Source organism: Lolium perenne, chromosome 2, assembly GCF_019359855.2.
Source record: "Lolium perenne isolate Kyuss_39 chromosome 2, Kyuss_2.0, whole genome shotgun sequence".
Classification (NCBI taxonomy): domain Eukaryota; kingdom Viridiplantae; phylum Streptophyta; class Magnoliopsida; order Poales; family Poaceae; genus Lolium; species Lolium perenne.
In genome coordinates, this window is record NC_067245.2 from 311,561,238 (window position 1) to 311,574,345 (window position 13,108).

Here is a 13,108-nt window from a genome sequence, read left to right on the forward strand (position 1 = left end):
TCATGACATTTGTCTACACCATCTCATCACGTCCGGGGGCAATGATCTGACAGTGCTACTTCTTCGCTCGCCTCATCTTGGGTCACCTCACTTGTTGTTGGAGATGTCAGGTTCACCCAATCTCCATCTGTAGGCGTCGATGCCTGGCAGCCATGCATGTGAGGTTCGTCGGCCGGCAGGTCAGTCGGGCCGTGCATTCGTAGACATCTTCTTATCCCTCAGCCAGGCGTCGATCTAGGCGATTTTGACAAAAATAACTTATTTGTCTATACCTAATAATAAAGGAGCTAACGTTTCCGTGGTTCGGTCCGTTGTTATGCGCTTTCGTCCAACATGTAATACGCCTTCGTATGCTCCCGTGCCTGCTAAATCACGATTCGTCCCAAACCGGAGACAACTCGATGAGGGATTCCTTAGCCTGACTAATCGCTAATGAAGCTGATTTCAACTTGGCCCACCGCAACTCAATTGATGTGGCCTACAACCGAGTACAACTCAACCACAGGTTAGAGTTTCCACTTAATACGTCTTCGTGATGCCTATAACTAGATAAGATCGGCTACGCTGACTTTGGCGTCCTGGTTCGTCGGTTCCTTGGTACTCTCGCATTGGGCCTCGGCGAGATTTCAGATCATATCGGTTGCTAAGCAGTGGATTGCTCAATATTCATCGATCCTTCGTTGGAGAATTCTCTTGATTACTCCAGGTGCGCGTCACGCCGTACCAACAGCGTTTCATCATCTTGACTAGGATATCTTCGTCGCCGATCTCTTGATTACTCCGGGCAACCCGCGGGGAACCAGCTAGAGGGCGTGCACGCTCACCCTGGCTGAACACACATCTAGGAGGAGTCGGACGCTGCACCTTGCGGTCAGGCTCTGCGGTAGCACCAGGGACGGCTACATCATCTAGGATCCCCGCGTGCTACAGCTCGCGCTCAAGTATAGGGAAAAGAAGATGGTCTGCCGCCTAGCTACGTACTACGGAGTATATACAGAGAAGAAGATCGTGTGCACCGGCGATTTTTAAGCATAACGAACTGCGACCTCACGAGTTATAATTCGTATACGTAAAGCCGGCAGATTTTCGAGCATAACGAATTGACGGCTCGAGTTATTAAACCTAATTAGAGTAGAGCAAGGTATTGCTTTTCTCTGTGGTTGAGCGATCCTCCGTCGCGTCCTATTGACCCAGGCGTCCAGGCCAGGGGAGAAGCCGATCTAGGGATCATTAGTCAAGCCAGCGGTTCGCAGTTTAGCTCAATGGCCACAATGGAGAAAAGAGATAGCTTTAAGCACGCGGGGTGCAGACAATGCATGATGCGTAACTTCTGCCGACGGTAGTGTAGAAGGCGGAGACATGCACATGCATGGCGAGACGATACCGACGGTCGAGGATCTTGAGCTGCACAGAGCTTGGAGACCGTGCGTGGCCAAACGAGTGCGTCCTGGCGCTCACGTGGGGGGCTCCCTTGCTGGCGCGCTGGAATCCGGAACTGGACGAACGAGTGATGCCGCGGCCGTCGCCTGGAAGAGGAACATGGCGGCGAGCTTGGCTCCAACCAGGAGATCCGGTACGCGCTATGTGCGGCGCCGGAAGGGCCTCGCCCAGCAGCAGCGGCGAGACGCTCAAGGCTCAAGCGCGCTACGTCATACTTGGGTGCCAGGAAGGCCTCCCCCAGCAGCAGCAGCGAGACGCTCGAGAGCGGTGCCTAGCTCGCTAGCTAGCTATCGCGTTGTCTCGGCGGCGCAATTGGAGATCGCCAGTCTACGAGCAAGCCGCCCATGAGCTTCTCCTAGCGGGAGGCATCTTGCATGCGGACACATGCACATTCAGGAGCTAGCTAATTAAGCTTTGCACTCGAAGAGGATAAATCAACGAAACGAGCACGTCCTCTTTTTTTTCTTTTTAAGATGACGTCCTCTTTGTTTGAGCTCCATATATCTTTTTGTGAGGAAAAAATCCATATACATCTTTTCGTGTGATTTGTTTTGCACCGTTGACCGAGCGAACTCCGTACTACTTAACCTTAGAACGGTCTTTGTTCATTTCAAAAAAAAAACGGTCTTTGTTAAAATAATAATAAATTTATAATTTGATAAAAAATGCATGTTATGCCTTTAATTTATATATCCATTAAAACTATAATTTTTCATATCATATCAACGAAATGATATAAAAGAAAAACAAAACTGAAACTATTATTGTATGTTTTACCCTACGCCTCAAAATATAAAACATTTTGCAAAGATAAAACAGTTTGGCAAAACAGTAAATTATTTCTTGGATTGTGAAAACTTTTTGTTTAAGTTATAGCCGTTGCAACGCACGGGCAAATTTCCTATAAAAGAAAAAAACATAAAATGAACCTTTGGCCAAATTACACGGGACTAACCTTTTTGTGTGGCGTCCTTGCCACCGGCGTCACACCTCACTGTGTGGCGCCCATACGAACGGCGCCACAAATCCATGCCGACGTGGCGTGGTCGACGCTGCGCGTCGTTGACCAGCCGACGTGGCAGGGATTTGTGGCGTCGTTCGCATGGGCGCCACACATTGAAAGTGTGACGCCGTTTCGAAGGGCGCCACACATCCACTTAAGTGTGGCGCCCGCGCCCGACCCGGTCCTTCTTCTCCTCTCTGTTTCGCGTGAAGAACATAGGCGGCCGGCGGTTCCTCCTCTGACCCCCTCTACCCCCACCAAATCCTTAGATCTGCACGGACATTCTCATCCCAATCCCTTTCTCAAGGTATTCAGCCTTGACCCCCTTCGTTTCATCCATGATTTTCTCGGTTTTATTTCGATTTAGACATGGAACCCTAGATATGAAAATCTTAGAACTCGAATCCATGTGCTCATGTATGTGTTGAAATCCATATTCTCATGTATCTATGTGTTGAAACCCTAGATTTATTGGAACCCTAGACATCAAATTTCAAAATGTGTATGTGTAGGAACCATAGATATGTATGTATATGTATGTATGTGTGTGTTGACACACTCGATTTCTTGGAACCCTAGATATATTCTCATGTATGTGTGGCTCATATTTGTTAGTGCAACCAAAATTTAGAACATGTATGGTCACAAATATGGTAGTTCTTATTGTGTGTATTTGTGAAAAATGTAGGATGGTGTGGCTCCTAGATCATGAGTATGACAAGGAACACCGAGCATATCATATAGCGGAAAAGGGAAGGTACTAATATTTATTTTTGTTAACACCTCTTGTTTTATTCCATTAGATATGGCATAATATTATGTGTTTGGATGTGCTTGTAGGTTCTTGAGCCCTTGAAGATTCGTTACCAAGGTAGCATCAAGAACATGTCGTATGACGAGCGGTACACGAAGTTCATCCAGTCTCCCGTTCATCACGCTTGTAAGCCGGGGGCCGCCGAACATGAACGCCGCGGCACTGACTGCCCTTGTCGACCGGTGGAGGTCAGAGATGCACACCTTCCACTTGAGGGCCGGAGACATGACCCCTACTCTTCAGGATGTTTCCATGATCCTTGGTCTTCCTATTAAGGGCGAGGCACTGTGTATGAACACAACTTCTGATGGGTGGCGCCAGCAGATGGATGGTCTTATTGGAATGGCTCCTCCAGAGCCAGAAAATAAAAAGGATAGAGCTCCCGCCAGCGCAAATTTTCTTTGGACCAGGACTAACTTTGGACAATGCCCTGAAGGGGCCGACCGTGACACTGTCAAGACATACACCTGAGTGTACTTGTGGTATGTCATTTCGAGGACTCTCTTTGTTGACAGTGTTGGGAAGTTGGCCCATTGGTGTTGGCTCAAGGCGCTGACGAAGTTGGAGCACAAGTGGAGTTGGGGAACAACGGCACTTGCCTACCTGTACCGTCAGGTAATGATGGGAAGTTGGCTCATTCTTGTATAGTAGTATGCTAGATAAAGTACTAACCAAATTTCGTATGTACGCAGTTGGACGAAGGTTGTCGCAGGACTGGTGTCGGTGCTATTGGTGGATGCATGCTCCTACTTCCCGTATGGAGCTGGGAACACCTACCATTTGGGCGGCCCGAGAGATTCAAGAAGAGGCGGTGGACTCATTACGAGAACCTTGATCGGGAGCCCACTTGGGCATACATTTGGGACCATGTATCGGACCATGCCGTCATTTCTATATGTTGTTTGAATTCTATCTTAAAATGTATGAATCTATGTGTTATGATGTGTGCTATGATGTGTGATATGTGTATGAAATTGCTATTGATATGAATCTGTCACTTTGCAACCACGCCAAGTCAGTTCTCAGATTTTTTTACACGAGTAAATATGTGCCATGGGCCGGCGCCACACAATACAACATTTTGGCTAGAAACATACTGTAAGCAAGTTCGCCAGGGACTTAGCCGTTTTGGCGAGGTTATTTGTGTGGCGCCGATGCCATGGGCGCTGGCATCGGCGCCACACTTCACTGTGTGGCGCCTGTGCCATGGGCGCCACACTATTGAACTTATAACTCCAAAACATCCAGGGGCTCCAGACGCTTAGTCCTTAGCCGTTTTGGGGAGGCTATTTGTGTGGCGCCGATGCCATTTGAACATTTTCTTCTATTGTGCCCCTTACTATTTCATGATCTACAATTACTTGGCTCGTGAGCCTCTTGGAATAATTTGTTTTCCGAATGACCCCATGTATCCATATCTCCGTGATACCTCTTTGTCTTTCTTCTTCCACGTTTCACACCCTTCCATTTCGGATCTGGCCAAACTTGGACTCCACGATACTCCGGCCATTGTGATTGGTCAAAGTAGGGAGAAAACCTTGGAGCCCATGTCCTTTTTGTGGCTTCGATGGAGAACTCAGACTCCCGAACGGTGAGCGGGTGATTATAGTCCACACGTCTAGTGCGTGCGGCTATTAGCAAGTGAGAGCAAGGCAAATGAAGCAAAGATGGCCTCCTACATGTGCATTCACATGTCTTTAGGGACACACGGAAAGCCCGGCCTCCGTGTTGGACACCACCTTGTGTGGTGCCTCCCGGCTCATTCACTTGATAAACCCAGTCAACATTGTCATAAGATGTAGCCATTTGGGAGTCCGCCTTCCTCGCCTGAAATTCCATGAACTCTTCAACCTTCGTTGGGAACTCGCAGTTTCTAGCAATTTTCTTCTCCGTTTCTTCGGTGTAGTTCTGGAAATAGACATTCAACTTCTCAAATGTGTATTGAATTATTGCTGTCACGGGCAATGCACGGACACCCTTCAGCACATTGTTGAAGCATTCAGCCATGTTGCTTGTCATTTGACCATATCTAATCCCATGTTGCTTGTGACTCAGCCACCGTCTCTTTGTAAACGGACCAACGTTGCTCGGAGTTGATCGATACGCATTGTCTTCCAACGGGTGTGCATTCCAAACCCCACACTATGTCTTCCCTCTAGCTCAACACCATCATTTCGCCCATTCCATTCCAATTAAACTCAATCCTCACTTGTGCTACCACCTAAGCAAATCTAGGGCTACGTTCAAACACCAAGTCAACCTCTTCCGGGTCCGGCTCTAGGTTTCCCTTAAAAAAATCATCCTTGTCCACATGATGAACATGAACAATTCTTTCCATCCCCATAGCATAATGTGAACAACACATACATACATGTGTTCATTAGTTACCATAATCAACACAAATCAACCTAGGGTTTCTACCCACACAACCTAGCCCTACCATTTCTCCTACTTCTATAAATCCTAAGATCCAACCAAATCTACATCCACCCTCAAATCAACTTAGGGTTTCACATCTAGGGTTTCACATGTAGATCCAACAAAATCCATCAATTCATTGGATGAAAAGAACGGGAACGGAGGAGATTACCTCAATGAACGGATTGGGAACTATCTTCACGGACAGATCTGAGGAAATACAAGAGATTTGGGTAGGGATTTGAGGGGGAGAGAGTGTAAGGGTACATTGCCCCTATGTGTGGTTTTGGTAATTAATGACAACCCCTATGGACTAATGTTTTCATTGAGTTTATATGAAGGAATATTCCATAGGTACTACTTGTATTCCATGTGTTGGATTCAAGTATGGATGCCATAAAGATAAAGATATACCTTGTGTATTGGCATCAAGATCATCGATTTGAAGATATATATGTGATATGATCAAGAATAAGAAATGAAGATGGATTTCTTATGTGGAACTCAATATTAGCCATACTCTAGCTTATGTGATAAGCAATGAATGATCAAGATCTTTGAGAGCTTGATTCCAAGTGAAGAATTCAAGTTATGGATCTAAGTCGGTGTCATGATAGTCTCATAAGTTGAGCTATGGTTGACTAAGATTTAGAGTATGCAAGCAAATGAAGAATTTTATATACACCTCAAGATAGTATGATAGAGCATGAGAAGATACAAGGTTGACCAATACAAAGAGTGAAGAATAGATTCAAGTTTGGTCAACACATGAAGCATGAAGAATGTGCCACATGAAGTCATGTGGTATGGTAAACCTTGTCAATTATGCTTTATGAACTAACCCAGCATATATGTGCCCCTGTGTTGTCTATGTGGGTTAGGTATCTTTCCATGGGCATGCATCCGAAGTGAGATTTAATATAGCCCATGAGAGGATGACATCAAGTGGTGGTCGTCATCAAGGTTGAGTTGGGCAAGTTCAAGTTGAGCATCTCAAGAGGATCATATACTTGAAGCTTGTCGTCCATTTGGTGATAATGGACGTGTGAAGATGTGCATCAATGGAGCTTTCCCATCATGGTGCATGGGGTAGCATTTGTGAGTCTTCACGAAACAACAATGATCAAGTGAGGTATTCCGGCTTGAGTGGAGCTTGAAGATTTATCATCAAGATCAAGCGGGATGCGCAAGGCAAAGGTATGGCCTTGATAGGTTTTCCTTTTACCGGTCTCAAGGTGATTGATGGGAGACCGGATTATAGGATAGATAGCCGCACTATCAAGAGGGGATTTCGGTTGGGTAACTTGATCACATCGTCTTAGGGAGCTCAACCCTTTGCATACTTGCATATCCCTATTCTTCTTGGTGTTTCTCTGTGAGAAGTTCCCTAGCTTGTTGCTAGCTTTACAACAAGCCCAAGTTCATCGAAAACGGAATCCGCATGCATCTTCTATTGCGTTTTCAAGTTTGGACGTCTTCACCGTTTCTTAACGCTGGGAGACTCCCTCTCTAAAATCATCTAAAAATATCCTGTGAGGAGTCTCCATATTTCTAGTTTTCAAGTTTTGTTGGGTTCTGTTTGTCGTTATCTTTCCAACAAAATTGGTTTCATGTCAATCGGAGTTCGGGAGCATTTTCTGTTTAAAATATAGAAAATTTGTTTTGCCCCTGGCCGGTCTGTGGTCCGGTTGGACCAGCCGTGGCGCCGGCTGGCCCGGCGCCGACCGGCCCCTGGACCGGTGCCATCCGGGGGCATGTTCTGTAAGTCTCCGATCCGCCCCGGTCACGGTCCAGCGCCAGGTCCAGTTTGGACCGGTTGGTCCGGCCTGTGGCCCGGTCTGACCGCCCCCTAGACCGGATGGCCCGGCCCCAGGCCCGGTTGACCGGCCTCCTCGACTGTGCTGAGCTGAAACTCACCCAACGGTTATATTCCTCCCTATACTATAAATAGGCTTCTTCCACCTTGGGCTGTAAAGTTCTTCCACTCTCTCCTCCATTGTTGACTTTGAAGAACTTGCCCTATCTCTTGATTCCCCCATGATTCTTGCTTATTCTTGAGGGATCTAAGAGAGGAGATCTAGATCTACAATCCCCACCAATCCTTTTCTCCTCTAAGTGAGGGGAACCCTTTTGATCTAGATCTTGAAGTCATTTGTTGATTTCCTCTTTGTTCTTCCTCTCCAATCTCATCCTAGCATTTGTTGCTTTGGTGGGATTTGAGTGTGAAGGATTTGAACACCTCTAGTGTTCTTGCTTTGCATCATTGCATAGTGTTGAGCTCTCCACCACGATTAGTTCGAGTGAGAGACCGTGAGCTTGTTACTCTTGTAGGGAGACCTCCTAGTTGGATTGGCGGTTGGTGTTGTGGGTATACTTTATGGGTATATCAACGACATGGCCTAGATCCGGCAAGCCCGGGTGGCCCACAGATGGTGGTGTGGCATGTGGCCCATCGGGCGGCCTAGTTGCTGTAGATCATGATGGATGAAGTCCAGCCCAGGAGCAAGGAGCCGGATCCCAACCGACCTACGAAGAAGGCCGGATCCGTGGAAGCCCATACAGTATCCGGATCCAGTACGACATAGATGGAAGGCGGATCCTTGACGTCCACGGCAATGTAATATTCCGTAGTTAGGCAACTTGTATTCCGGCTAGGACTCTCCGTGTAAACCCTAGATCCGTGCGCCTTTATAAGCCGGATCCCGGGAGCCCTAGAGGGACAACCACAACTCATTGTAACAACGCGAAAAGCGCCCAGATAATTCCAGACAAGCAGCAGTAGGCCCTGTCATCGTGCAGGTGTTCCGAAGCTGGGTAAATCGCGTACCACCGTCTCGAGGACTCTCCGCCCGATGGCCCCTACTTCTTCTCCTCCTCGTGAGGATCCCTCCTTCGAGGTACCGTCGATTAGGCAACGACAGTTGGTGCTCCGGTGATCTCTTCAAGGACGATTATGAAGAGGCACGGGCTTCTCCTTCGTGGAGCTTGTGAAGTGGTTTTGGAGCTTGCCATCTCCGGAGTGGAGGAAAAAGCTAACCATAAGGAAAGAGCCATTATCCTTCGTGGGTTTGGCTCGGAGAATAGGGTGAGCCTTCGTGGCGTTGGGGGATCTTTCATCGGACCTCCACCCCTCCAAACGTGACATACCTTCTTGCAAAGGAAGGGAACACGGGAATACATCCTCGTCTTCGCGTGCCTCGGTTATTTCTATACCCGAGCTTACTTTCCTTGTGATAGCCATCGTGCTTGAAGTACATATATCTTGCTATCACTTGTGCTACATATATCTTGTGCCTATCTTGCTTAGCTCTAGTTGTTGTTGTTGCACTTAGGTGAGCCTAGCATATTTAGGGTTTGTGCTTGTAAAATAAACATTAGCGCATTCTTACAAGCCAAATCCGTAAGAGTTTTTAAAATGCCTATTCACCCCCCCTCTAGGCGACATCTCGTCCTTTCACAGAGAGGAACCCGACCGCCTTGTTCTTGAGAGATTGAAACAGAGTGAGGAGTGTGGCTAGGTCGGGCTGGGTCGGGCTGGGTCGAGTGCGGGTGGCCACATATAAGTGGATGTGTGGCGCCCTTCGGAACGGCGCCACACTTTTAATGTGTGGCGCCAACACGAACGGCGCCACACTTTTAATGTGTGGCGCCCATGCGAACGGCGCCACACAACCCTGCCACGTCGGCTGGTCAAGAGCGCGCAACGTCGACCACGCCACATCGGTATGGATGTGTGGTGCCCCTCGTATGGGCGCCACACAGTGAAGTGTGGCGCCGATGGGAAGCGCGCCACACAAAAGGGTTAGTCCGGTGAAATAGTTTGGCCAGAGGGTCATTCCGTGCTTTTCTTTCACAAAAAGGTAATTTTTGTCAAAATCGCCTCGATCTAGCCCAACCGAGAACTGAGTGTCGTCACAGGAAAATATCGTATAATACCATTCCTAACCCAAACGAGAACTAAATGTCGTCACACAAAAATATCGTATGATACCATTCCTCAAGGACGGAAAACCAAGACCGACCGAGCCCCCGCGTCGCCCTCCTCTGGCAACATGGGGGGAAACCCTAGCGCCGCTGCCGCCAAGGGCCCTCTCGCTCCCTCCCCCGCATCTCCACCGCCAGCGGGGGCGCCGGCGAAGCCACGCGCGCCTCAAGGATGGTGGCGGCGGGGCGATTTCTTCTCCGCCTCCTCGTCCTTCCCTTGCATTCCCCGGTGCGGAGGGGTGCTGCAGGCGGTAGCGGTGGCTACGGCGAGCGCACGGTGGCCCTGTCGGCGTCGTCCCGGCAGAGCGGCTTCGGGAGGCAGCGGCGGTGGAGCCTGCGGTGGGCAGGGGCGCGGCGGCTGTTGGCGCTGGGCGGGCCCCGATCTGGGCCTGTCGGGCAAGGCCGCGACTGCTGTTGGAGCTGGGAGGGTGCGAGGAGAGCCTCTGCCTTGCGGAGGTGCAGGGGCGGGAGTGTGGTGGCCTATGCGGGGAGGAGATGCAGGGTGGTGGCCGCGGGTTGGGAGGCCCTCCTCCTTCGGCTGGCGTGCTCTGGAGGCGGGTGAGGATGCCGGGGCGGTGTCCCCGGAGCAGCTACTGCGGCTTTGATCGCGGCCTGGATGGGCATTTACCGCGGTGAGTGGTGCAGCGATGGAGATCGGTGGCCGACGACATGGCCTTACTGCCTCCCGGTGGCTCCCCAAGCTTCGTGTTCGGGTCGAACTCCGGGTGAAAGCCTTGCACCAACTCCGGTCTGTGCCGACGACGGCGGCGCCTTCGGGCATCGTTTCCCTTCATGTTGTTGACGTTGTGGAATTCCGATCCCGACTGACGTGAGTGACTTCAAGTTTTCCGGGTGAAAACCTAAGCTCCATTGGGAGCGGGCGATGGTGACAGACGCGCCATTACCTTGTTGGGGGCGTCGCCTTGGAGCTCTTGGCCTTTGGGGTGCGACGGGTTCTCCGCGGTGGAGCGCATGGCTATGTGGTCGAGGGCAGCGGCCCTGGACAGTGGTGGCGCTTCGAGGCGGCGGCCTCGATCTCCTTTGCGGCAGCGGCCCTATGGGGCGGGGTCGTGGCGCTGCTTGGTTTTGGGTGGCGTTTCTGGGGCTGCGTGGGCGGCAAGGTCGTCGACCCGGCTGGTTCATCTTCAGGCTATGCGAAGGTCGTCCTGGTTGCTATGTCGGGGCGGTGGCCCCGAAGGCAACGTGCTTGGGTGGCGACTTGGAGATCTGTGTGGACAACGAGTTTGTCGACCCGGCAGGTTCGTCTTCGGGCAATGCGAATGTCGTTCTGGATGGTACGTCGGGGCGGCAGCCCTGGAGCTAGAAGTGTGTTTGTTGCGTTGGCGCCTGCGTTATGTGGATAACGGGACTCCTCGCTTGTGCGGTTTTTCGTCTCGGTTTTTCATATAAACCGGGCAATGTATGGTTTTTGACCCGGTTTTCCTTATAAACTGGGTCATTCTGTGCATAGCATTTTTTCTATCTAATCGGACGACAGATTTGACTGCCTTTTCCTCAATATTTTATTAATTTACAAGTTCTTAAGAATTTAGAAAAAATTGTGTTTACAAGATGCAAGTTCACAATCCCTATAATTTTCCGATCCAGATTTGAAACACCATAGAAACAAACCGAAAAAAGACAAATCCAACATAAGTATTGTCACGAAAAAATAAATCCATGATGTGGTGGCTTTGAAGGTGGCAACTGAATCTTAATAAATTTGCTTGGGGTGATTTCCTAGACAAGCTAAATGGTTGGATACTGGCTCGCTAACTAGAGCATGGAGCTGGAGCAGGCGGAGGAGTGGACGATCTCCACGGAGCCGTAGTGGGTCATCTCCCTGATCATCTCCTCGATGTAGTCCTCATCCTCGTCGGCGGCGAAGCTGTTGGCGCCGCGGACGTCCTCGTTGTTACGTCGGCCCTTTCCGTATCCGTTCCTTGCCGCCCCGGCCTCGTCGTTCACCGCCGGCGCCGGCGACGTCGACATGAATCTTTTCTCCAGCATGGCGCGCAGGCTCGGGGAGATGCTGCCGCCGCCGGTGCCATTGTTGGGGAAGTTGGTGCGCGCCTCCGGCCCGCTTATGAGCCGCGCCGCCTCGTCGTAGGCCCGCGCCGCGTCCTCCGCCGTCCGGTACGTGCCCAGCCAGACCCTCGCCTTCCTGCACCACAGCAATCGAAACATAAACACCAGTATACACGTACATCAGAACGTTGGTCATCTCTGTGTACGACAGATAACTGCACAGACAGAGACACAAGCAGAAGCTATATATATCTGTCACAGAGAATAAGAGTGGCGTTGACGACGTACATGAGTGGGTGGCGGATCTCGGAGACCCAGGGACCCCAGTGCCTCTGCCTTACGCCTCTGTACCTCTGAAGCTTCGGCATGTCCGTCTCACCTCCTGGTAGCTACTCTACCCCTCACTCTCAAGTCTCACCTGATGGATATGGTCTTCCCAGGTGCCGCACGTACGCTTTATATATCGCTGCTCCGGCCAGGGCCAGGGGGAAGGCACAGCCTGCAAGAGATGGATTCTAGCCAGTACGAACGGCTGGATAGATCATAGATAGATAGAGGCGATCCTTCCCGAGATACACCATATCAGCATGTGAGATTGTCGCCATTGATCAGATGCTTATTAGAGAGGCCAAATCAATGTACACCATGATTAATTTGATTAGCTTGCACGTACAGGGTGGCCAGACGAGACAACAGATATACGGAGTATATGACATGCTTGCATCCAGCACATCTTGCCTCTGGATGGATGGATGGATATCAGATAGATATAGCGATATTTTCTGCGAATAAAAAAGATACATCCATATTAGTTAGGGCGTCAATATGCGGCGCGGTAGGTGCCGCCGCGCGATCTTCGATTCGTATCTTTCGGTTGCCCGCCGCATGGGCACGTGGCGATCCTAGCGTGCACCCTCGATAGGCATGTTTCATCCATTGATTTCATGCTTTACGATTCGTACGGTGTTGTTTCATCATGTTTCGTCAGACTACGGGTTGACACCGAGAAAAATGGGTCGCATGGTAGTCATGTCAAACATAATATGATTCATATGGTGTTATTTTATGTTCTCCGTCTTATCCTAAAACCAACTATACATATGTTTTGGATATCACTACCGATGTTAATAAGGTTTTCATCCATTGTTTTCCTGCTTTACGATTCATACGGTGTTGTTTCATCATGTTTCATCACATTACAGGTTCACATCGAGAAAAATGCATCGGTCGCATGGTAGCCATGTCAAACTTGATAAGATTCATATAGTGTTATTTCATTTGCTCCGTCTTAACCTAAAACCGAATGTATATATGGTAGATATCACTACCAGTGTTAATATGTTATGTTGGGTTTGGAGCATCTAGATGGCTGGTCAAGTGGTCAAGCTATGTTATGTTTTGGATATCACTACCGATGTTAA

General features: G+C 49.5%; 1 protein-coding gene across 1 annotated transcript; it reads right to left on the minus strand.

Annotated features, from left to right (window-relative positions):
* Window positions 1–11,365: 11,365 nt before the first annotated feature.
* LOC127329600 (ethylene-responsive transcription factor ERF003) lies at window positions 11,366–12,055 on the minus strand. The gene is made up of 2 exons (XM_051356091.2): window positions 11,976–12,055; window positions 11,366–11,823 (listed from the first exon to the last, which is right to left on the minus strand). The coding sequence occupies exons 1-2, from the start codon at window positions 12,053–12,055 to the stop codon at window positions 11,436–11,438; spliced, it is 468 nt and encodes a 155-aa protein (XP_051212051.1). The 3' UTR covers window positions 11,366–11,435.
* Window positions 12,056–13,108: the final 1,053 nt, after the last annotated feature.